The 26,325-nt window shown below is 33.9% G+C and overlaps 1 protein-coding gene across 10 annotated transcripts in view; it reads right to left on the bottom strand.

The window, feature by feature from the left end:
* LOC119067295 (cytosolic purine 5'-nucleotidase-like) overlaps positions 1–23,262 on the bottom strand; it is a 37,599-nt gene extending 14,337 nt beyond the window's left edge. The window contains exons 1-3 of one of the 10 annotated variants that reach the window (XM_037170186.1): positions 5,381–5,721; positions 4,048–4,049; positions 1,486–1,904 (exon numbers count right to left, since the gene is read on the bottom strand). In XM_037170186.1, the coding sequence (XP_037026081.1) occupies positions 1,486–1,802 (317 nt within the window). In that variant the 5' untranslated portion in view covers positions 1,803–1,904; positions 4,048–4,049; positions 5,381–5,721. The other 9 variants (XM_037170194.1, XM_037170195.1, XM_037170196.1 and 6 more) reach the window with 9 other exon arrangements.
* Between the last annotated feature and the right edge of the window lie 3,063 nt (positions 23,263–26,325).

Here is a 26,325-nt window from a genome sequence, read left to right on the forward strand (position 1 = left end):
TTTACAATTGGATTGGATTAGCGTGAGCTAGGTCTCTTGGAGTGAGCTCTTATCTGGCTACTCGGCCGTACAGTGAACGTGGAGTATTTTGTCAATATCTCGAGTAAATTTTGACCGAATTTCATGAATTTTTTTGTTTGAAAGGTATTAACAAATGTAAAGCGTCGGTAGTACTTCCGGTGTCCTAACAAAATGGCTGCCGGCGGCCATATTGGATTTTATTAAAAGTGATGTATCTTGAGAAAATGGTACTTAGAGAGTTTCTGTTAACATAGAAGTAATTGGTTATGTGTGTGGGGTGTTTCAGGCATTTCATATATGTAGACATCTATATATATATCTATATTCTATATTGAGCTATATACAGGCATATATAGCTATATTCATCTGTGAAATGTTTATTCATAGGAAAATATAGGTAAATATAGCGGTATATAGCCTCCGGCAATTTATTTGTATAAGATAACAAGGCAAAGAGTGGATAATGTAAGTGATTTTAAAGGGCGAATAGCTTTTCAGTAGAGAAGAGAATGAAGTAAGAGAAATAAAGAGTTTCACATTAAAGGCTTTTGATACGAATAGGTGTTTCGTACGGGTCGGCGTTAGCTATGTTTTTGTTTCCATTTCGACTGGTGGCACTGCATCCGCGGAATAGACGAAAAATTCTACAATTGTGCATCTAATAGTATTTTATGCTGTCAGATTGTTATTGCACGCAATAATAGGTATAATGTAATATCCTTACGGAGTTGAGTTATTCGGAAAATTCCAAGAAAATGAGCGTATGGTATAACATTTCCACTCATCTTCAACCGCATTAAAAGCGTTTCCTCATCGGAATCACTCTATTTTTTGTTGCAATTTACAAAATAATATTAAGAACAACAGTCGACGCTGTTATTTTATATTTCTATAGAAACAGAACCCCACGAGATGCACTAATGTAATGTAATGTAATAACATTGTAAGAACAGCGGTGTGTATGTGTTTGCTATGCACAGATGATTTATGATTGAATGTGAACAATGTCTTAGTCGATAATATTCGTGGAACTCTACAGCGCGAGTTAATGTGGTCACAGTGAAGAATTCCCTTTAAAGATCTTTCTTTGACATTAATATGATGATCTTTTTCCGAAGAAATGGATTGGCATTTTCTTCCGCTTTTGGTTTAAAGATCAATATCTGAGGAACTTTCGTACAGTATCGCTTAACACGGTAAATTGATAATCAATTCATTTTCCAAATACCATGTTTTTACCGGCATGCCATCGAGTGCATGCAAAACAAAGCAAGGAAAAAAAAATGATGAAAATAAAAGAGAAAATTTATTGGAAACATTTCAAGTGCAATATTTATAAATATTTTCGCCTAGGTAAGCAACACCGGCAGGCATATTTATACAAAACCCGACATCTTAATTTATTTTTAATTTTTTCTTTAAACGAATTTATATTTTCATGTCAACATCGTTAAATACACTTACTCATGCGGCGCCGATTTTGGCTCAAGAATATACAAATCATCCTCATAGCATGTATCGTGCGATGTGTGTCTCAATATTCGCTGTCGATCAGCTACATTATACGGTACAATGTTTTCCGGACTAGCATCATTCACGGTCGGAAGCGGTAATGTTTCCGATGAATTTGAACACGGTGACATTGAGCATAAGTTATGCTTTAAGATGTCATTCTCATGATTGCCATTGATCGGACTCAATACACCGTTTAAATTGGACGAAACTTTATCACTACAATTAGCTGGCATCACAATCGTATCGTCACTGTCTTTCAATAGCATCACAGAAAAGTTTTTTTTTTAAATTTTATTTTAAATTGTTTACACAAATGCAACTAGCAATTTACACAATCGAATGTTACTGTCGGTTTACTGTTTTATTATCTGCAAGTTATGTGTTTCTTAATTAAAAAAGAGGCAACATCCACCCTGAAGACATATTACTTCTGGAGAAAGACCTGATAATCCATGCATAAACACCTCGGGGCTATTTTCTATCCAAAAGTTATGAATAAATTGACATAGAAGCTAGCTTATTATGCTGAATATTGTTGTCGATAAAACCAACCAACCACACTATTGTCTTCCAACATTAATGTTACGAAATTTCCGTCGGATGCCGTCACTTTATTTGGTATACGACACCCGAAAATGCATGTGTAGTGTATAATATACGATATCTTGTAAAAGGTGAATGGTAATTTTGTTGGGGGTTACAGCATGGTTTGTGGTGAATGACTGGCTCCACCAGCACACGTTATTAGATTGTAATATAGCGGTGGATAAATAACAATTAGCAGTCGGACGGAATAATGTGTGTAGGTTTTAAAGTAAAAGGTTGTTCAGTTGAATTTTTTTTAAATTGAATATGTAAACGAGGTGAATGTAGAGACACTGAAAATGTCTCAACAAAAAACAACACAAAAAAAAATTAATTTAACAACTTCATCAACTACAACACTTGTCGCTCTCGTTATTTTATTTTTATCACATCAAATTATAACAGCGTCACATCATTTGTGAAGTACAAAGTATGTCTGCGATAACGTATCATTGAACTTTTTCAGCAACAGCATACAACATTTTCAATTTATTTCCGAATAAATGAGGTAATCTAAGAAACATTTTAATTATATTGCTGCTTATCATGCCACTTTATTCGAACATATATTTTATATCCTACGTATATGTATGCCGCTGCCGCACTGAAAGCAGTACATTTTAACAAAATCCTCTTTTGTTTCACATGTAGATATATGTATTTACGGCTTATCAACGATAGCGACAATTGAAGTTTATTTTCATTTAGGTGGATCGTCGGCTATATTAAATGTATTATAGTCTCGTGCCATATTCAATAAAACTCATTATATTTTGGCTCTTGCAATTGAGATAAGACATGAATTGGATGGAGAAAACGCCATAAAAAAAAACCTATATGCTGTTCATTCCGTTCAAGTTCAGAAACCTGGCGAACATTTAACACAAATCCGATAAAATATTTCGTTTAAATGTTAATGTACAATTAAGAGGTATGGGTGAGAGAGAGGTGTAGCCGCTTTGCTACCGTCAACAATAAAAGGCAACCAACGAAATTTCGCTCAGTAAATTTATAGTTAATGAAACACTGTTGTCACTGTAATAAAATAGTCGGACGAACTTATTTAGAACTATATTCAGGTTGAGAAATGAAGCATCCACTCAGACATAGCCTGTAACTGGGACGATATGTATATAACTTTTTAGGACGGCTTACGGTGTACGAGTAGTCTAGAGGTTGATTGGACAGGTACACGCAATAAAGGTGTAACATTTCATATTTCATTTTCTGTTCGTGAGCTGTTGTGCGAGAGAGGAAACTGTAACATCAACAAAACGAGTTAATTAAAACTTTGCATTAAACAAGAGGTCGCGTTTTATATGAACCTCGAGTGGAAAGTTAGCTTTTCTTGGGTTCAATGTTTTATTTGAAATTGAAAATGAACGAAAAGGATGTGTGGTGAGGTGATATATCTCCTGGCAAAAAAAAAATTGTATTCGGAATGTTGAAATAAACGAAAATATTCCATTGTTGGCTGAAACACTTTGGGTATTATAATGGCAATATATAAACGTGAGAACATTCCATTCATATTGTTACGGGAAAGCTCTTTAAAATTGAGTCGAATCCGGAAAAGCTTCTTACAAAAATGGATTCACATTTTTTTGCCATTTTTAACTTTCGATACTGACTAACGCCCGGGGCAAGATTATTATTGTATGTGCTATTCGCCCCTTGGGGCGGATTGAATGTAATGTTATAGTGAGCTATTCTCATTAATGGTAGAGACAATTCACTGTCGCTTCAAATAGCGCCACGAAAACTATTTGAAGTTCTTTGGACCAAACTATTAAACTATTGTTTGTACACACTATGTCATGTAACTGCGTGAATCTTATTTGTGACATCTATTCGAAACTCAATAATTTCTGTAGCGAATCCTAACCGAATCAATACCCAGCCAATTCGACCACGGAGGAGAATAACATCTACCTTTGTAGATTGAATGCAACGGAATTTATTAACTGACGGATGACTGGATGACTTTTTCGGTATCAGTTTATTGTTTAAAATTTATGAGAGAGTACATACGACTGACTCTGACATTTCTAGAATCTTTCCTTGTGCAATGGACGGGGAATGAACATATCTCTGCTCGACGCTACTTTTTCTCATGTATAAATTATGACAACAAGAACACTCTAGCCCGTGCCGTATTGAAAACATTGATGCCTTAACCGAAAAAGCCGTGATAATTATTTCAACTTGCCCTTGAACCCTAAAGTTTCAACCTTATCAGAAAACCAGTGTAGCAGAGAATGTTGAACATCGAACGATTGGACTCTATTATCATCTTTTGTCGACTAATCGTATAGTGTAAACTAAATGCTCTTATCTCAGTTTTATGCATATTGTCATACTGTTTACACAAGGCACATGGACACTGTGATAACAGCAAAATAATCGAAATAATCACTATACAGCTACTTTAGTTGAGACAAAAGAAAATATTTTTAAGGAAAAAAAAATCGCCTTTAACCTTTCACAGACGGAAATCATATCTCTGATACGGCTAACTTCCTCTGATCGAAGTTTTTTCAAAAGATTCACACACAATCATTGGCTTTAACAAACTTTTTGCCATTATAGTTCATGGCTGTTTTTTTATGGTTGTGACTGTCGATCAGGGCCTATTTTTAGGAGTTTAATTCCATAAAAATTTCTAAATTTTTGTTTTTAATCTTTGAGATTTTAAACCAATTTTATGGAATTTTTCGGAATTAAATTCCTAAAAATAGGCTCTGGTCGATAACGTATGTAGTAGCCGTCTGTGAAAGGTTAATCTTCATTGTATCGACTAGCAGGCTGACCGAATGGAAAGTTAAAAATTCAAGTCGCTATAAATCATTACGTTGTCGTCGGATTAATGAACGAACAGTTAGCAGCAAAAAAAAAGTTAAAGAAAACGATTGACGCTAATGTTATTGAACACAAATTATATCCATTCCGCTGCTATCAGTCGAAAGTAAGCCATAATCACTTCAAGGTTATCATGTATACTGAACAATATAATAAATGGTGTCATGCTCTACAATATCTGTGAACCAGAAAGAAATGAAGCAAAAAAAAAACAATTGTGTTCAACGCACACACATTTGTTTTTGTTTTCATCAACATCAACAAAACTCTTTCAGCATTTTTTTGTTGTTATTGCTGTTGTTGTTGTTGATATGTAACTAGAATTTTCCTTTTAACTTTAGTGCTAATTCACGCATTGCTTGAAATTAAGTTAAAGAAAATAGTTGGAGTAACTCATTACTTAAGCTTCGTACAGGTTAATGATGTTGCCTCTTTAAAACAATATCGGCGATTAATTCAATTCTATCAAAAACAATGCACAACACACAATTATATCCACAAAATGAAGTCTTTGAGTATGTGCCGTTTGGCTTTTAAAATCGACGAACGCTGATAATTTTATTAAAAACAAAGAAATTATAAATTGCTATTCCACACGCGCCATAAACGACAACCGATGCATTCACTTAAAACGGTTCACGTACACTGAGAAAAAAAAATGTCTAGAAAAAGGCACACATAAAATTCAAAATCCTACAACCAACGACCAGTACGTTCAATCAACAAAAAAAAATATAAAATAAAATGAAATGTTGTTCATATGTGCTGTGTTGTGTTCGCCCTTCTCTGCCGTAAAGTTTTGCACTAATATCACTACAATTTTTACAAATATTATTATAGCACCACATGGGCAATGTAGGAAACTATAAAGTGAATCATTTTAAATTGCTTGACAAAGCCGATTTTTACATATATTTTGATTTAACGTTAATGTTGACAGCGATTATTACGATATTAAAATTAGACATCATTTTTTTTAATGCCGCAGTTTGTATATTATAGCAAACGGTTTGTTGTAATAGCAGAGATTTTATAAAAATACCCTGTAGTGCAGTGAACGTAGTGGAAGCGAAGACATCACACTTTCGTCACTGCATTTGTGACACATGCTACTAACATTTTGTAAATGTAAAATTGAGTTTGACTCCAATTTGTAGGATAGCAAGTTAAGAGGAATCTACACATGCTAACTTGTTGCCTACATTCGGGCAATTTTTAGCCCCGTACGAAGTACTGGGGGCTTATAAGATTAATATGCCGTTTGTAACACGTCGAATTGGAAGCAGACAGTAAGGGCAAAGCATTCGGTTATGTTCATAGATGACGAATCCGCAATAAAAAAAATGTCCGTCCGTCCGTCCGTCCGTGACCCCTCTAGCTTGAGTAAATCACAACCTTTTTTTCTTTTTTTTTCGATTGGTATCGACAAAAGTAAGGTCAAGTTTGAAAATGGGCATGGTAGGGTCGGCCCCTCCAGAGCTAGGGCCCTATAGGTCTTTTTCAGTCTTTCGACGATATCTACCGAAATACGCACGCAATAGCTGCTTGTGATATATTAAATGAAAGGTATTGACGAGTAGAACAAAGTTGCTGAACATTGTTTTTGGGTAAGATGCAACGTGGGCTTGTTGGGAGGGCTCAAAGGTCGTTACTCGGCCCTAAGTGTTTTTTGCACATAAATCGAGTAAATCTCATCCGATTTTGCTAGTTTTTGTTTCATTTGAGAGGTAATTGAATACCCAATGGAAAGTTGGCAAAAAATTTTGGGTTTCTAAAATAATGTCGTAAATTGTTGGTTTTATTTGAAAGGTACTTCGTACGGGCTTTCGTAATTGCGCTATGCGCAATTTTAAAAATGAACAGTTTCAGTAAATTTGACAATGCCCAACTTGACTTGCATTTTGGTAACAGACGCATTAGAGGGTTGTAGACGTATTAGGGTTCCGGGCTTATTAGGGCTACGGACGTATTATGGTTGCGGACGAAATAGGATTACGGGTTGTACAGGGCTAAGTCGCAGCAAACGCTCCGACTGTTCTGATGCCTTGTTTTATTATTATTTTGATGATGATTTCGGGCTTGCAAAGAGTACGACAATAGTTTAATGTTAAAATGTGTTAGCTTCCAGTAAAAAATTGAAATGTTTGTGGTGGTGTCACCTCAGTCCGAGAAAACTCAATATTTCATGAAAATTGACACAAATTTTGAGTTTTCTCGGTCCACAAACATTTGAATTTTTTACGGGAAGCTAACACATTTTAACACCAAATGTTGGTCGTACTTTTTCCAAAAAGGATGCGAGCTTAAAATTCTCATCAAAAATAATAATAATTTTGTGCCCGAATGTAGGCAACACTTTAGCCATGTTGATAAATAAATAAAAATCCTAACTTTTCTATGATTTGAGATTTTCAGAATCCAATTTGTCCGACTCAGACGATTTGATTAATTTTGGTTCTTCCTCTAAATATTGTTTACACAATTTCCATTCTAACGTTCACCAAAATGTTGATAAAAACAACACAGCTTATACCAGACAGTACATTCATAACGCTCAATATTCAACAGGGCCAACAATACCATTGAAACACACTTTCATATACGAATATATACGGATGTCTTAACTATTTGTATTATTCGGTCATAAAATCGACTGAAAAGATGATCACTTTGAATTGTGTCCATAGTAGCTAACACAATCCAACTTAAGTAATATTTAAAGAGATAATAGAAATGTTGAATGTAAATGTTGAATCTGATGATTTATTCAAACCGTTTCAGTAGGTATGTTGACTGTTGTACATGTCTTTATTTTAGCAGACTGGTTATAACGACGTTGTACTCTGACTCTATTATGTAGCAGAAGGTTTGGCATCAATCTATTAAAAAAAAACCGTAGGTCAAAAGAAGTGAATGCTGTCTGCACGATATCAAATATAAGTACTTATCAGACATAGGCTTACAAAAAAACCTTTGTACATACATTACTATTACAAGAGACGCTTAAGAAATTTCCTTTACAGTGGAAAGTTCTTGGAAAAACAGACACCATTAGGACCTTATTTTCAGATATCGAATTCTTTAAAAAAATCCTAATTTCTGAATTCAGAAAATGAAGTTGAATTTAAGAGAACGACAGTCAATCGTTGAGATTCGAAATGACAATCATAGAACGTCTTTTTCCGAATTCCATGAAAAAGAACTTTCTTCTGTTCGAAAATCTATTGTGCATTCGAACATACGATTTATCTGCTCTTAACGTCATGCCGAAAATAGATTAAAAAATTTGATGCAAAAAAATATTCCATAAATTTTTACACATAACAAGCTGGACGGTTGATCTAAATTAAATTTTGTAAACAAACAAATGGACGCCAAAAATTTTCTAACGAAAAACAAGTTTACCGCATTATATCACAACATTTTCAACCGTAAATAAACAACAACACCGTTTTACTGAAAAAAACATTAAAAAACAACTTGTGCAGCTGATAAATTAATAAAAAATTTCATGTAATTTCACCACCTGAAATTCGGTGTTCAATGTCAGTTCAAAATCAAATACTTTGATGCCAGATTATCATCAGTTTCGTGTCTTTATGGTAGTAATGGGCGGTGAAGAAGAATACTGACTAAATCCATGGAACGCATTAAAAGGCTTTATCATAGTTTTAAGCTTTTAAGTTTAAAAAAATATATTTTTTTGAAAATTTGGAGATTTTTTAGTCTGGGCAGGGATAATTCGCCACAGATCATGACTCTCGAAGAAATCGTTGTTGTAGTAATGGTTATACTTTATACAGTGGAACCGAGTGTTATCTTAAATACAGTGGTATATCGGTACAGTGGTAGAAAGATGTCGCATTACGATCCAATTGATGTTACATTCCACATGTGATATCCAAGTTACATACATTTCGTACATACATAATGGTATGAATACAAAGAATCGGATAGTAATTGTATCTTCTTATTTTTCTCCGCCTGTGTATCAGCTTCATTTTTCTGTTCGGATTCAATAGATTCATTCTCTCAAAAATAAATACGAAAAACTTTTTCTCTGATATTGAAGTGTAATAGTTATTTGTTCTCCTAGTGAATGCTAAAAGACAGTTTTTGCGAATGAGGGGTTTCCAGCACGAGCCGGAGGCGATATCTACTAGCGATCCTACTAGTTAGGAAAAACATAATTCTTTTTATCAAATGACTCAGCAAAACCTATTTTTCGTCTGTTTATTTATCTGCTTAATATTCGATAAGTGAAAATTGCCAATTAATACATTTCGTAAACCATTTCGAAATTCCAATTTCAATTAGATTTCTAATTATTACTACGTTCAATCGGAAGAACGTAGCTTGCAGCTATCGAAATTAGCATATATTCGTACAAAATGCTCTGTTTGACCATCCGGTATATTAATATAAGATCTTTAAAGAGAATTATAATTAGAAAAACAAATAAATGAGAACGAAAAACACCCGAATCTATTGATTATTCGATTTCACTTATTCACAGTCTGAAATTCGAGCTTTTGTATTTTTGTTTCTAATTAAAAGAAGAACAAAAAAAAAAAAAACTCAGAAACGCAAAAGATAGCAACGTCTCGATTTGTTTAACGAAAAATATTCCATTTGCATATGAGAGGCATTAAGTAAACATTTTTATTAACTTTAAATTTCAAGGTCATCCATATATTACTATCCGCAATGTTTACCGAAGCGCAGTGTTTTATTTATAGAAATATGTTTCTTAATATAGAAATGTAAATCAGAGAATTTCGTGTGGTAGTTAACCGATATTTATAATATTTATAATAAAATCATAGCGACAGAGAGAATACGAAATTATTTGTAGGCAAAATAGGTAAAATTCATTGGATTATTTACAGTGTTGCACAACAAGTTCACCATTAATTCCAATATGATTGGTAATATTTCTACCATTTTTAGTTTTATTTATAGTTTTCATGTGAACAATTTTCTAAGTGATTTGTGGTTGGGCAGCGGATTATAATATAAAATTTTATGACTTCGATAAATAACACAGACATTTACACTGGCAATGAGTAATATTGTTAAACAAACTAACGATTCGATAAAGAGTTTGCGCAAATGACTCATGACGATAAGCCGAACTAATTAATTCAAATATCATGTCTACAGATTTTTGTTAACTATTGGATTAGTTGAAATCAGGCGTTTAATTATGCGTCAAATTAGGAAGAATATGGGTGGAGTAACGGCTGATTAAATTTAAGAGACCATGCTACTATGAAAGCAAGCACAGGTACGTGAGACGATAGGAGAAAATCGTTCAGCCACAATTTATTTTAAACCTACACTACCTAATTTTAGAGTTCTGATCTTCGCCAGTCGTTTGGTCGGAAATTACGGAGTTACTTCGAATAACAATAAAATTAGATGGTGCCGATGGCTGTACTTACAGCGGAGAAAAAGTATGGTAAAAATTGCTTCCAACATTGCCTAAATTAAACGCAATTTCTTTGGATTTCAAAATAGGTTACCGACTCATGAAAATGGTGTTCCACCTCTACGAGAAACAAAAGGAAAAATGTCTGTAAATGTTCAGGTGAGAAAATGGGCAAATTAATGGTGTTTGAGAATTTTGTGAGTACTCTGTGACTACTAGTGTTACTTTCACGCTAAGTGATGTACTCTTGTCGTCTGCAAATGATATACATTTTTAAATCCAACAACTGAATATCCGCCTGCCTCCAGTTTACATTCCGTTTTTCTGTTGTTTTTCACACCTTCTACACCACGCAATAATGTATTTTGTATAAGTGTGAGCCAAAAAACAAACTGAAATTACAGAAACTTCTCATCTATCTTGAGACAATTTCTATTTAGAAATGGCTCTTTCAAACAAGAAACTAATATCAATAAACTTACAGAAGTTATTGCTGAACCGAATCCATAAAGAATTCGATAAAAAGGGATTCAAGTTTGATGACAGATTATTTCCCATTTAATCGTCTTATACCATTTTACTTCGATGTATATTTCAAACAGAGAGAACCACAACCATCCACAAACGGCTAACTTGAGTCACAGTTTAACCGAAATAGTGATGTAATATCGAAATGAGAATGAGTGAAATGCGAAAAGTAACCAGCAGGAGTAACGAACATGGACGATATAATGTCCAATGTTATGTTGTAGATGGTTCGATTTCTACTTCAAATTTTACCCATGATTTCTACATAGTTTTCAGATTAATTCTGCGAAATCTACTCAAAGAAAAGAAAACCAAACAAACGGCAAAATCTCTTACGAATATTGTTAACCAGCCAACACAAAAAAGTCAATATCCCTTCCATATTGTGTACAATAAAACAGCTTCCACAACATCAGACAAACAGCATTTTACGTAGGTCTCTCTAACAATGTAAAATTAAGTTTGAACTGTAGTGAAGTAGAGGACCAACTAATTAAATTTTCCTTTGCTCGAGTCTATTTTCCAACGTATAAAGGATTTCATTCATTTCACTGAATTCAGTTTGCATTACGTGGTTTAAAATGACGAACGTTTCACCTTAACCAGCATAACTCGCCCCACACTTATTTCACTTAGTGTCTTTGTATACCATTCGAATAGACCATCCATTGCCATTACGATGCTGCTGACTCGGTTGAAGGTTCATTAAACCGTTTTACAAAAATAAATATAATTTCCACTGCAACTGAAAATCATAAAATATTTCCACAAGAAAATTTATATTTAGAAACGAAAACATATAGAGAAGAGATGGTCCACGCTCGATATATATGCGTAGAGCCAATCGGTCAAGTGTACGCAAATGTTTTGCGTCTCATTATTTATGTGTTATAACAGCTTCAGTTGGTCACTAAGTCGGCTAATTTAAACACAACGTTCGTATTATTCATATATGTTAATGACCTACTTAAAAGCACGTTGATACTGATGGAAAACATGTCTTTATCCCATATTATGTGCCGTGCTCTGATGGTTATTTGTGGAACAAATAAGTGAATTTTACGTATACTTGCTGTTTGCTTTAAATTTAAAATCAGATCCCGCTCACAATGCACATTGCAAGATAAGCTGGTGAATAGATTGCAATCAATAATTTTGTTTACCTATGAGAACTCTCCCGTTTATAGCCATAAGCGAGATCGGATACTCCAACATGATGAAAGCTATCGAAATCGCCTTCGCTCAATTTCTTTTTCCGATCATTGTTACATCGGCTGCTGCCATTTTCGGATGGGACATCTAACAGAAGTTTTTTATTGCCGAACGAATTGGCCCGAATGCGTAACTCTTGCGGTGAAATCGGTGGAATGCCGGGATATTTATCTTCGAATGCATCTTGAGAAATTTCAGGCATTTTGTGTTCTTAGGCTCTAATTAATAATATTTTTAAATGACTACAGGTACGATTGTTCATTCACTACGACTATACTATGCAATTCAGTAACACTTCAAAGTTGATGTTCTTCTTTTTTATATTAACAAAACAAAACGATTTGAACGTTAATTACTGCTCATTAAGCTTGGCTGTGTTGTATATTCACCACAGAACCGAATGAAAAAACAAATAGATTAATATTTAATAACACCGTGTATAACACACAACTGTTCAAATATGACTGACGCGACGATTATGTGTAAATCGCATACGAGTAGTACACACAAAAAAAGCAAATCGTACAATTTCCTTATCTTTCCACAAAAATATTATTGTCGATAAAATCAATGTTACTGACACTTGTTTTGTTCGATTTATTTGATGGAACATTTCAGTAAATTGTGTGAAGCTGACTGTTGAGAAACGACAGAAAAACATTCGTCCGATCCCATTGATAGAGTTTTTTCGAGATTGTTCTGTTCAAAAAAAAAAAAACGTCACACACAAATCTCGATCCGTTGAGGAACAGAACAGCACTGTCAGCCCAATTCTATGTGAGAATGTGATAAGCTAAGGCTAAGCTCCATAAGCTTTCTAAATTCTACGGTTTAAAGTTTGATCATCCAATGTAGCAGTGTTTGTTCCTGTTTACCATCAGTGAACTTGTTCAACATGGCACGTTTATTAGTTTAGTGTTTTTGAAGACTATGGGTAAATTTACTTCGCATGCATATCAGTTCAACAATTATTGTGCTCAAATACAGTTGCAGCAAGGGTTGCAGTATAGTCTCTATTTTTCAAGATAGCCGAAAGCGGATTATATTAAAGCAAAGCTGAACATGTTTATCTCCCACTTTATATATGCATTCTGACCGGAAGATACTCCTTTGAATTTTATCATTTTCTGTGGAAAAAATTATCTTTCTATGGCTGCTTGCTATATACACTGTACACGATATTACGTAGTAATGGATTATAGTAAATTCCATAATATTTACATGTTGAAAATGTCTTTAGATAAACAAAAGATATTTCAAATGAGAAGAAACTTCGCAGTTCATGTTTAGATAAAGCTGAACAACAGCTACTGGCATTAAAGAGGTATAGGCATTCATTTTCATACGATTACAATAAAATTCTGAGAAGGAAATGAACGGAATAAATACGTGCGGAATTTAGCTCAGAGACCTGCTCAGAGATGGAATCTTAAATTTATTTTCTTTCAGCTGCATTGTACGTCTAACTTACAGATCCATAATACACTGAAAAGAAAAGCTCGTCATTATTTTGCTACGGCTTTTTCCATCCGAAAAGTTAATGTTAAAAAGTTAATAAATGAATTCTATTAGTAAGTGGTTCGGTAATCAAAATAAACATAACGTCTTGCGATATTGTATTTGTTTATGGCTCGTGTGACTGGTGGACCCCCGTGAAATTTTACTCTCGTGAAAACAACAACAGAATCACAAAAAGATGCGAACACAATGCCATTTTATTGTTGTTTTCTCCAGCTACATTTTCATGTTTTATGGATTAATGGCACCATATTGTAATATATATTATAATATACGTTCCGAACGGAAGCTTGGTGTTGTCAAAATTTAACAAAGTGTGACTTGAAAAGGAGCTCAGTGAGAGGTATTTCGAAAAAAATGTGTAAATTTGTCATTGTTGTTACATCAGAATTTAATTCATAAACAAAAGTTTTGAAGCTTTTAATTTCATTACGACAATTTTCAATGAATAATTAATATTTATGAAATTATCTAACGACGAAGTTTTTAATGCCTTTTGCATTAAACAAAAATTGATGTTTGTTCTTGTTTATAATGTATGATAGGTATCAAAATTTAAATTTCAATCGTCGTTAGGGTTGAAATTCTGAAAATTGTAGATTTTTAGATTTTCGTCCATTTTCAAAGATTTCAAGAATTTAAATTTCTGAAAATTCCTAATTTTGGAATTTTTAAGGATTTCGAGAATTTGTACGAATTAATTTTACAAACGTATGCCCTGCTATACAGGTTTACACTATACCGGTATTCGGTATCCCGTGTACCGTACCAATTAATACCGGTTTTTCTGAAATGATTCAGGCCAATCAAACATTTCCTTTCAATTTTTCAGTTTTAGTCGATAGTCGGTATTCCGTATTCATACTTCAGGTATTAGTACCGGTTTTAGTACAGGTGATGAAATGAGATGAAAGTGCCACTAGACTTGTACATGCACTTCATAGAGGTTGGTCATTTCTTTGCAACTGTCGCCATGGCCTGAAGAGATGTGGTTTATTTTTAAACAGTTATCAGTTATCAACCTCTGAAGATACTAGCGTAGCTAGTGAAACCGGTCAGGTGAATAAATAAAGATTTAGTACAATTTAAAATAAAAAAAAACGTTTTAATTGACTCAGCCCCTCTGAGATCGTTTATATATTCGTTCCTGCAGAGAACGTTATCGCAATAGGACTATTAATAGCCACTATTAGTTTGTGCTTTCTAAAGCAGTGAGTGACTCTGTGCAAAAATTGATTGTTTTATGTTTAGTAATTGCAATTTTCATTCCATCGATTAAAGGTTATCGCAATTAATGAAGCTGGTCAGGACTTATTCAAAAACAAAATTTTTGTTATCATTGGCGTTGGGTTGGATTAAACACATGTATCGAGTGTGAGAAGAATGAACGAACTTGCGAAAATTGACCTTAAAAAATTTGATTTTTTTTCATTATTTTGTTTGGGTTTAGTCGATTGACTCAATGTGATTCAGAAATTTTTCACAGATGCAATTGCAAAGTTTGTTACACGGAATGATGCAATTGTGACGACGCATTGCAAACACAAAATCAGACGGATTGTTTGTGTAAGAACGACGAACAAGATCATAAAGGTATCATTGTATACAAACGCAACAAGGTGTGTCAATTCAGCGACGAACAGTTAACGTTTGCTGTTTTTTTTAACGGAAAATGTTGTATGTAACTCGGTGAGAAGTAACTTAATGGTTACTAAGTGGTAGTGGTACATACCTTGTGTATGAACTTTAAAATCAATATATGACTTGATACCCGTTATAATTTCTAAAAATTGACATATCTTTGGACTTTTGTAAAAATTACAAGTTAGTATAAGGGTTAAGAGCGCTCACCCCTTGGCAATTTTCTAGCCTATATTTGTGCGCAAAAATATTCGTTTTTTGATGATTTCTCTGAACCAAAATCTTTTTTTGAAAAAGTAGAACCATTAAAGCATGCAAAAATGTGTTACTTTTAAGGGAAAAATTGGTTTGTGGTCGATAACTTAACCCACTAGGAGAAACCTTTGCAAAACACATAAATTTACACATTTGCAAAGGTTTCTCCAAGTGGAATAAGTTATCATCCCCAAACCAATTTTTCTCTCAAAAGTAACACATTTTTGCATGCTTTAATGGTTTTACTTTTTCAAAAAAAGATTTTGGTTCAGAGAAGTCATCAAAAACGAATATTTTTGCGCACAAATGTAGGCTAGAAAATTGCCAAGGGGTGAGCTCTCTTAAGAGGTTCCGAGCCTACGCTGAAATTGTAGCCTACATTTCTGCGTTTCGAAATTTTTGATCGCTGATATCTTTTTACGAGAGCCCTTTTTGAAAAATGTACGACCACATTTTCGAGTAAAAATATGTCAGCTTTGAATAAAAAATAAAATTGTCTGTGAAAGTTCCATGTGCTTTGAGAAATGTGTACCTTTGATGCAAATTTGGGGCATCGGTACAGTTTTCTCAAAGCACATGGAACTTTCACAGACAATTTTATTTTTTATTCAAAGCTGACATATTTTTACTCGAAAATGTGGTCGTACATTTTTCAAAAAGGGCTCTCGTAAAAAGATATCAGCGATCAAAAATTTCGAAACGCAGAAATGTAGGCTACAATTTCAGCGTAGGCTCGGAACCTCTTAATCTGCTAATCAATTCATTACAATAATGCAGGAAAGTATGCTAAAGTTAACCCCAACCAAATTCGTGACGCAATTTGTTTCAGCAGTTTTTCAGCTGGCTTGGCTCATATGAACGCAGATGAAGATAACATTTTTATCTCATAACTGGTGCCGAAAAGCTATACCATTGCAATATTAAAATAACACTCGTAAGCTATTCGTAAATTGCGTAAACAGCCCATTAAGCAAACAGCTCATTAAGCAACTTGATGCATAAATACCACACGTATCAGAAGAACGCTATATCAATATAATACCAAGAACTAATTATGAAAATTTTGTGCGCTTTATGAGCATGTCTGATTCCGAGAATGCTGAGTACATGCTGATGGCAAGCATCCGACTGAATATTGAAATTGAACGAAGCCAGCCTAAATAAATGAATTTCTGGGAAGCAATCGAAATAGCCCCAACTAAATTTCATTGCTATTCGAGCCGTTTCCCTTTCATACGGAAAAGTGACAATAAAAAATCAATTTGATCAACTTAGTCAGCTTTTGCTTGTATACTGTGCAATCGATTCCAATTTCAATATTTTCTTTTTTCAAAATTGAAAACGAGAATAACAGATGCATGGCTGGTGCGTTTCAATGTTGGAAAATCCATCTTTTGTGCATCTCTTGCATGTTAAATGTTCTCGGAACGGCTATTGATGATCAGAATTTATATATATATATATCGAAGCGCACAAATTTCCATGCATTCAATAAATTCACTTCAATATAAATAACATTATAGTGAGAATGCTGCTGCATCAATGTCTTAAATGTTCAATTTATAACAAAATTGTTCGACTATGAACACAAAATATTTGATATTCCGAGATGGTAATTATGATGCGCTCCGCATGGAAACGTTCATGTGGTGGATCTGGATAGAATATTTACAAAATAAAATCCGAACTCACACAACACACCGCTTGTACACAGTTTATACAGTTTATGAAGCACATCCATGTGTAATATGTACATATATGTGTATACACATGGAAGATTTATTGGGTCATGCGTCGCATAAATCAAGCGAATAGATTATTTCATTTATTTATTATCATTTTATTGTAATTATGGTCCGCGATCTCGCTGTGTATGTAAAAAGCTAAATTTAGACGCTTTAAACTGTAGCGGAGTACCAGCTACAAAATGAATATTAATCGGGAAGTGAATTTATTTCCCTTTTTTTATCGATAAATTGCGTCTCTATATAACAATCGAATAGATGCACGTGTCATGCATGGTATATACATTGTACTCCATGTTGTTAATGTTACACGGTTCCAATCTTCTTCCATTTCCTTACAAAAAAGATCTATTCAACGTTCCCATTCCACATAATATACTTAATATAATAAGATATTGACGGTGTACTTAATGGCACAGAAAAATATTTAGCAAAAAGAAAAATTAAAATTTCCTGCTTCTTTACCGTGCTTTCTCTAGCACATAGCACAAATGGGACTTACCTGTGCGCCGCTTTTCTGTAATATTTCTTCACAAAGCCCTCTCCAGACAATGTTGGTGATGTTGGGGTGCTCGATTCATGCATTATGGTGTGATCCATTATACGGTTTCTGCAAAGTGGATAGATATATAAAAAAAATATTTATTTTTAAGTTGAAAATGTTTAAACAGAATTTTTGGTCTATTATGCTACTATTAGCCGGTATAAAGCCTCGCATCACTGAATCAATAATAAATATTTATTTCCGTTAAATGCGTTTTGACTCAATGATTTAAATTTTAAAACCTGTGAAACCCGGACAGGGCCCGGTTAGATGGGATTTAATGTGATTCGGGGACTCACTTATGTTTGCACTTACGGAAATAATAATGAAAAAAAAAACAATTTGGTTCCAACTGCACTTTTATTAACAGATTCATGTATAGACAACACTTTGCTCTATCGTTAAGCCAATATCAACTTTGTATAAACACTATTGCTCAAAAAGTGATAAAAGATTCTAACTGGAGAACTGTTCTCTTGAAAAAATCGATGTAAGACTGTGGTAAGAACTAGTAGACTGTTCTCTTCAGAAACTGATGAAAAACTGACTGAAAATTCTACTATTGCAACTATCCAATCTCAGATCGTTGAAATGTCTCACAAGCAGAAAACCATACCCTTAAGAATGATACAATGGTTCATTCATCAGATAGAAATTATCGTAATAATAAAATTCCAACTATGCACATGTTTCCACCTCAAAAGTCTGTACTACTGCACTGTTTAGTCTGCACTTCTATCCGAATATTTCGACTCATTCCAAATGAGCGCATTTATTCATAAGTGGATTATAGGTGAATTTTACCATCAACAAGACTGGATTGTATGATCAACAGATCACATTGTATGACACTATCAAGCGATTTTTTTCCGTTATATATATATATATATATATATATATATATATATATATATATATATATATATATATATGAAACGCCTCATTCTATTACGAGTCCGTTATGAATATGATCTCCTCGATACGATTTCGTGGATTTCGGAATACGGAATATCACAAACCGGATAATCATTTGTCATCGACAATGTCGTCAAAAATAAGCAATGAACTCTAGTGAGCAGTGCTAACTCTTATAGAAAAATGATGTGAACAGAAAACTAATGAAGTGAAAGATTTTTTATCGAACACTAGCCAACACTTTAAACGAAAGAAGTAATAGAATTAATAATTACATCGACAATCACGCTTTCCGTTTGAAAATAGTTTTAAAAAGAACGGAGACAAACGAAAGTCCAACCCTACAATTTTAACCAAAACACTTGAATGATTTTATGATTATGAGTCTTTCTCGAATTGCGTAATAAAGTCATTACAGTGGAGGAATTAATGTTTTCTGATATTTAGGAGTGAGTGTGATGACTGTCTTTTTTTTGGGAATGCGCGCACCAGACTCAGCACGATAGTAACGAAACATACAAATCTAGGTTTTCATTTGTTAGGTTAAATATGTGGACCCAACAAACTGTCATATCAGAAAACATCCCGGTATTCAGTTTCCTTCGACTGTAAAATTAGACGAAATTGAGACCTTCCCATCCGTTTCACGGAAAAATGTCAAACCCAAAACTTCGTTTAAGGATTCCCTAATAGCGTGACAGAACCTGTGAAGGATACCCAATTAGCTTAGTTAAAATCAGTATCAATTGACTAAACCGGGCCTCCGGCTTTACCGAATCCTTGATCTCTATGCACGGGAACAATGCAGGAAAAAATCGGGTTGAAAATAAATCTGCTATTGAGACACTATTTGTGGATTTTTTTAGAAATTTCGCATCTACCGTTAATCATCAAATAAACATTTGCTTTTAAGGATACCAAAATGACCAACGTACGTAGTTAAATAGTAAGGAAATAAACGAAAAATGGAGCTGGATATAATTTGCAAGGTCTCTAAAAAGCGTTGAAATCATAGATCCAACTGATTATGGTGCTCATTTGAATAATCTTATTAAAATCGACAATTTTTTCATATTAATAAAAAGTAAATGGAAAACGGATTTCCATATTGTCCCACATCTTCCATTATAATTAAATATAGCAAGAGGTAGCGCATTTATTAACGGCGTTATGAGATAATCCATAAGGCTGCACTGCACAATTTTAATAATTAAATTTTATTTGTTAAATAATAAGGGAGCACAAGGGTGCACATAAGTTCTAAGTGATTATCTGAAACCAATGCCACATTGTTTCACCGTTTTGTATTTGAGTGTTTGGAAGGTAAGTGTAATGTCGATCTGAGCCAGGTTACATTATAGACAATCAAAATTGGCGTCCAAAGTGTATTAGTGAACTTTAACTGTTGCTCTTAACAGACTAGTTGAAAATTGATCTATCAGGTACAACGTTAGTACCTGTCCTGAAATGGATCTCAGCTTTGTGATGTTCATAAAATAGTTGTGGATCGAGTGTTTAATGTCTTTTTAAGGCACTACATGCACTGGTAACGAAAGTTTTACTTTTAATCACTATTATTTAATTCCTTCAATATGTCAAATTAATAAATCAATTAATAGAGACTCAGAGAAGTTATTGCAGGCGGGAGATCGTCAAGTTTTTGAGTTTTGTGTGAACATTTATGGAACTGTAGAGAGCGGAGATTTGAGGTCTTGACCATTCATCTCATCAGTTGTTCTGATTTAACAAGTTTTCCGAATTTCGTTCAAGAACGACAGACAAACGTTCACAGTATTGCAGACCCCATAACCTTACCAAAGTATTTATTTTATCATCGAGTGGAATATTTTAAAAAAATAATTTGCTTTTAGGAGACACAACAACAAACATTTTTAGCTTGGCAACATGACAGCGTGTTCAAAACATGAAATTTACAACTTACATATCGGTTATTGTTATCGATTAAACTTTCCTATTGGGAGTCGTTCATAAAATACGTTCGGAGATTAGGGAATGGACAAGTTTACATTGCGAAAACCAGAATAGACACTCGTTTAAATTATGGCCAGCGTTTCTACAGAAACGTCTTCATGTCGGAATATGGAAGCTAATTTGTCCCTTTAGGTTAACTAGAATTCCATCTTTCGCGGCAACACTTTTCCCCTTGATTCGTGGACGTCTATTGTGAACATGCCCTTGAACATGCTTGTAAACGAGTGTTTGCATAGAGTCAGGTTTGAGAAAAGAAAGGCAATTAGGTATTTTGCTCATTTTGACTTTGCATACAAAATTGAACCATATTGAACAAGTGTAGCATCTAACAAACACTCTCAATTTGCTCTCTGTGAACAATTTATTCAAAATAGAATCGAATGACGTCAATACTGGAATTTTTTTATTTAAAATTTCATTCGCATGATCTATACGTGACGTGGAGATAAACACTTCATTTTTGTCAACAACATAATTTTTAACGCTGTATATTATCAATAAGATAGTAAATAGACTGTGTAGTTGTTGTGCTCTCAAATACGGTAAAAACAATGTGATACGTGCATCTCAATTTTCTCAATTTAGTGGCTGTTTGTTTGCTTATACATCACTTTGAGATGTATTGTCTGTAATTCGACTGTTCGATAAAACGAAAAATTCCATTGAATTTGAAAAGGTGCGACTGATCGATTGTTGTGCTACCTGGAATACATAGACTGGATGTCAATTCACATAACTTTGAAATTTTATCAACCCAATTTCGTTGAGTGTTAAAATGTCGACTGCAAAACAGACAAAGTAAATTGTGCATAACGTTCGAATAACAAGAACCGACGTAATGTTATATATGGACGTGTTGTTTATTATGAACCAGGGAATCATCTGAAACTTGAGGTCCTACATCAAACACACGTAAAGAAGAATGGTTCCCTATGGCTTATGATGAACAACACGTCCATATATAACTTTGCTACGGGATCTGTAGTTCGGAGGCTATGTACAAAGGACCAATTAGGTGTTTTGCAAATTTCAGTGAATAAATTGACTTGACCACTGTTTCCCCGTAGAGCATGTGATTTGTATTTGTATTGAGGCTGTTTACTCTAAAAAAAAGCCAACCGCTGAATAACAACTACCTAACCTAACAGTGCAGTGATTCTTACCCCTTACTGTCGCTTACATATTAGAGTTTTCCATTTTCCAATGAACGTCGAAAAACTAGATATATTTTCTACCTTCTTGCTGCACCGTTTCTGACTGACATGACACCAGGATTGAGCCGTTTTAATGAAAAAAAGAAGTATCCATACAATGTGAGACAACTGAGGGAAAACTGGGAGGTCAAACAAAAGAGTAAGATATGTCACAAATTTTCAAATTTTTTCCACTCTCACCCTGAGTACTGATTTGTAAATACTTTGTGAATCGATAAACGAATGATTCCGGTTCTGACCGGTGTGATCTATTGGATTACTTTACAATATTCTAAGCGGAGCCTGTAACATATTCAATATTGCCGGTTATTTTTATCAACACATTGTTGCTAAGCTTTCTTTAAACATTGGTTCTTCACATCCAGCCATGCATGGAACTGAACCCAGCATAAGATTTATTCATAAAATGAAAATAATTGGAATGGGAAATCAATTCAGTCAATTAACAGATTTAATAGGAGAGTTTGCTGTTCTTGAAACGACTGATAATAGTTATTTACCTAACGCATGCTAAAATGTTTTTTTAGTGAATGAGGAGCTGGAAACGAATTCGCTAAAAGAGCATTTTAGCATAAGTTAGGAACAACGTTTTTCCTAAACGACGTGGAAAATAAGCGACGAAGTCGCGATAGTTAACCACTAGTTAGGAAAAGTAGCTTTACATATACATACATCAGATGAATGTATACAAGCTTAGACAACTTAGACAGTGTGTGTGTGTGTGTGGGCAAGTTTCGCAAAACTGTCCTTATTAATGTACGAAACAATTACCAATTCACAAACCACTCACCAAAATAACAATTTAATCATGGCATGGAAACAACATTTGAAAGGTTTCATTGGAAAAATCATTGCACAAACAATTTTTTTTCTTCTTTCTTTTTGCAAAGTGTAATCAATTCAATATACATCATTGAAGCACTTTCAATTCGGTTTCAAGGAAACACTGCCACTAGCTGCTAATAGAATAACATCAATTTTTAGAATTATTTTCACTATACTTACAGAAATTGAATTCTTTTCGTATTAAAACGAAACAAAACACTTGACTTATACACTTTTACGAATTTTTCTTTTAAATTTTGTATAGAACGACTAAATGATTCGGTTAATTTATCTAATTTAACATACCAATTATTCAGATATTTCGAATATCAATTGATGACGATGGCAAAACTTTGTGAAATTTATTTCTTTTTGTGATATTTCTTTTACAATTTAGATTGCGAATGCACTTACAATATTTTTTTTTATGAAATGTTATTGTTTGACAGAACCGACAGAATGATGTATAAAATGGGAAATTGATTTTTCATATTGCCACGTTGGTATCATTTTTCATTTCCACTTTTCGGCGCACATTTTGAATTTTGTTTAGTCGGAAGTTTTAGTGTCTGTGTATCAATAAAATGTTCGGTTCAATCAATGTGACTTGTTTTTAATGGGAATATTAGAAATTAAAGAAAATGCTGAAGATTAATAATTTTTCAGACAATATTGGGAATATGTTTGATTGAAAACCCGGTGTACCATTCAAATATGAGTAATTTCTTGAAATTTAATTAAATTCTTCAGATTCGTCGATCTGAAAACATTTATTATTCGGATGATATCAGCGAAACGTTTAAGAAAATTTCAAACCAGAATCCTATCCTTTTTTCCCCGGGCGAAGCCGAGGTTAACAACGCACCGCATGCATTCGAAAAGAAAGAGTTGCAGCACGGCAGAGTAAAATAAACCAGACAAGAGCGGTGAGCGGCTCATTTTCAAATAAGTGACCTAATACACTGTATGAAAATGAACTCAAATGAACACTAACATAAATAAAAAAATTGTATACGCAAAAATATAGGGCTACTAGATTATTCAGGTCCCTATACCAAACAGCGCTCCTGCCTGGTTAACTCTACTCTGTCGTAGTTGCAGTGTTGCTAGGTAATAAAAAAGAGTACTTACGCTGAAAAAAAAATGTGTTGCAAATCGAGTGGCTTGTAACCCGATAACCTTAAAGTGTAACCTTAATGTTGATCTCACTGTAATACACACTTTTAATGTATCTTGCAATTGTGGTATTGCGGCGCTAAGTGTATTTTGCATATAACTCGAGTAAATTTCATCCCATTTTCCTAATTTTTGTTTTATTTGTAAGGTAAGAACAGGCTAGAAAGTGTACAAAAACAGTTCGTCTGGTTTATGTTGGGCGACGATAGACGCCATCTGACGGAAGACTATATTTCGCCACCATACACGGACAGATGTGCTCAGTTAAAAATGGTAGTTTGGTTCGACGACGTATCAATGCCACGATCCTCTTTATGCATTCATTAATTGTTGGAAAATTGAAGTCACCGCATTTACGATCGATGATTACATTGAACAGGACGGAGAGAGCGGCTCGTTATGCTGATTTCATTACGATTAGAGTTCACAGTAGACAATATTTGACAATGTCACCGTTCAATAAGGCCCGTCGTTGCCTCGTATTCATTTTCGGACTGCGCTGAAAAATGTTCCTGATCATGTGTTTGGAGATTGGACCACTCTGTCTATTGTTCGTAGACTGAGGTTTTATGTACTGTTCTTGTCGACTGTTTTGGTTTTTTCTGTTCTTCCGATTTGTTATATGGTTTTGGATTTTATACTTCTCTACCTCTCGTTTTCTTTTTGTTTGACTAAGCCTTCAGTTACCTGTGATATAGACTGCATTTTTGTCTTGTTTTCTTTTCTTTTATTTTTTTTCGTTTTCATTTAACTGTAATTGGACTGTTTTTCTTTTCATTTACTTTTTGATAATTTCGCTATTTTGATTACTTGTTTATATGTACCGTCTGTCTGTATTAGATCGACGTTAAAAGATGTGATAAATAAATAAATAAAATCGAACACCGAATAGAACGTTGTTGAAAAAAAATTTAAATTTGGGTCTTTGGACTAAGGCCGCTACTCGGCCTCGGCTCTAAGTATATTTCGCTTATAACTCGAGTAAATCTCATCGGATTTTCGCAATTTTTATTTGTAATCGAAGGCCGAATACAATGTTTTTGGAGTTTGGGTTCTTGGATTGAGACCGCTACTAAGCCGTATGTGTATTTATAATCAATAAATTAAAATTTTAGGTCAATTTGAAATTTGTGTTACATTTGAAAGGAACGTCGTATGCGCAATTTCTACGATGTTAACATTTCATAATAATTTTACTATTACGGGCGCAATAGGCTTACGGTCAAAGTAGGGTGACAGACGCTCTAGGGTCACGAGCGCAATAGGTATACAGGTTCATACGGGGCTCAGTCGCAGCAAACGCTCCGACTGTTCTGATGGCTCGTTTTTTTATAATTTTTTATCAGAAAAAATGGGACCATAGGTTAAGTTCTAGACAACAGCTGCTAATTGCAACACTCTCACCCTCCAATTTTTCGACAGAACTAATTTCTTCGAACAAATAATTCTTTACAGCTTCGTCGTAACCAAAGAGCTTGATGTCGGTGTACTAATCGTATTTATCGCGCGTTTAGACTCTCGTGCACAGGTTTAAGAGATTTAAAAACATTAGGTGGAAATTCGATTTGACACATAATTTGTGAAGTCTGCTGTTGTTCAATGTTTTTGAGGGTAAATATGAAACTTGTTAAATATTTCAGGTGAAGAGCCGTTATCTAAATGACAACAAAATAAATGATTCAAATGTTCAAAAACGGTAAAACATAATTTTAAATGAATCCTGTTTACAAGCCATTCGGTTGTCGTTAGGCCAATATCAATAACTTCAAAACTTTTCTCCATTTTCTAGTACCAGAATATAACCGAAATCGTCGTCAATTAAATGTATCTAACAACTTATCTTATCTAACAACTTTTTAACAAGTTCAACTGAATCACCACTGGCTAAATTATGTCGGAATAAGAAAATTTCTATGTTAAACATCATATTAAGTTCAGATTCATGGACTGGTGGATGTATCGCTTTTTGTGATTTGTACTCGAATATGAAAAAATAACTTTTTTCGATTCACATTTTTTTCAATATTTGGTCGAGTCGAGATATCGAGTACAAAGACGAAGTTAAAGTATCTAGTTTTATGGTGTTGTTATCATATAAGTATGTCGAAAACGACTTCAATGTGACAAAATGTGAATTCAATCACTGAAATAAGTGGAGCGAATGTGTTAACCTTTTACTTACGGTAAGGGCGTAGCAGTATGTATAGATAGTCAGCCAATCTGTGTCTTCTTTTGTTTATTGATGCAAAATCTTTTACTTCATTCGTTCTACCATATATTTTTGCAAATGGCTGAAAGACTAAAAAATCCTTGGAAACTCTTTTGAGAATTTTGGAAAACTGGAAAATT

The sequence above is a fragment of the Bradysia coprophila genome (assembly GCF_014529535.1).
Source record: "Bradysia coprophila strain Holo2 chromosome X unlocalized genomic scaffold, BU_Bcop_v1 contig_12, whole genome shotgun sequence".
In the NCBI taxonomy this organism is placed as follows: domain Eukaryota; kingdom Metazoa; phylum Arthropoda; class Insecta; order Diptera; family Sciaridae; genus Bradysia; species Bradysia coprophila.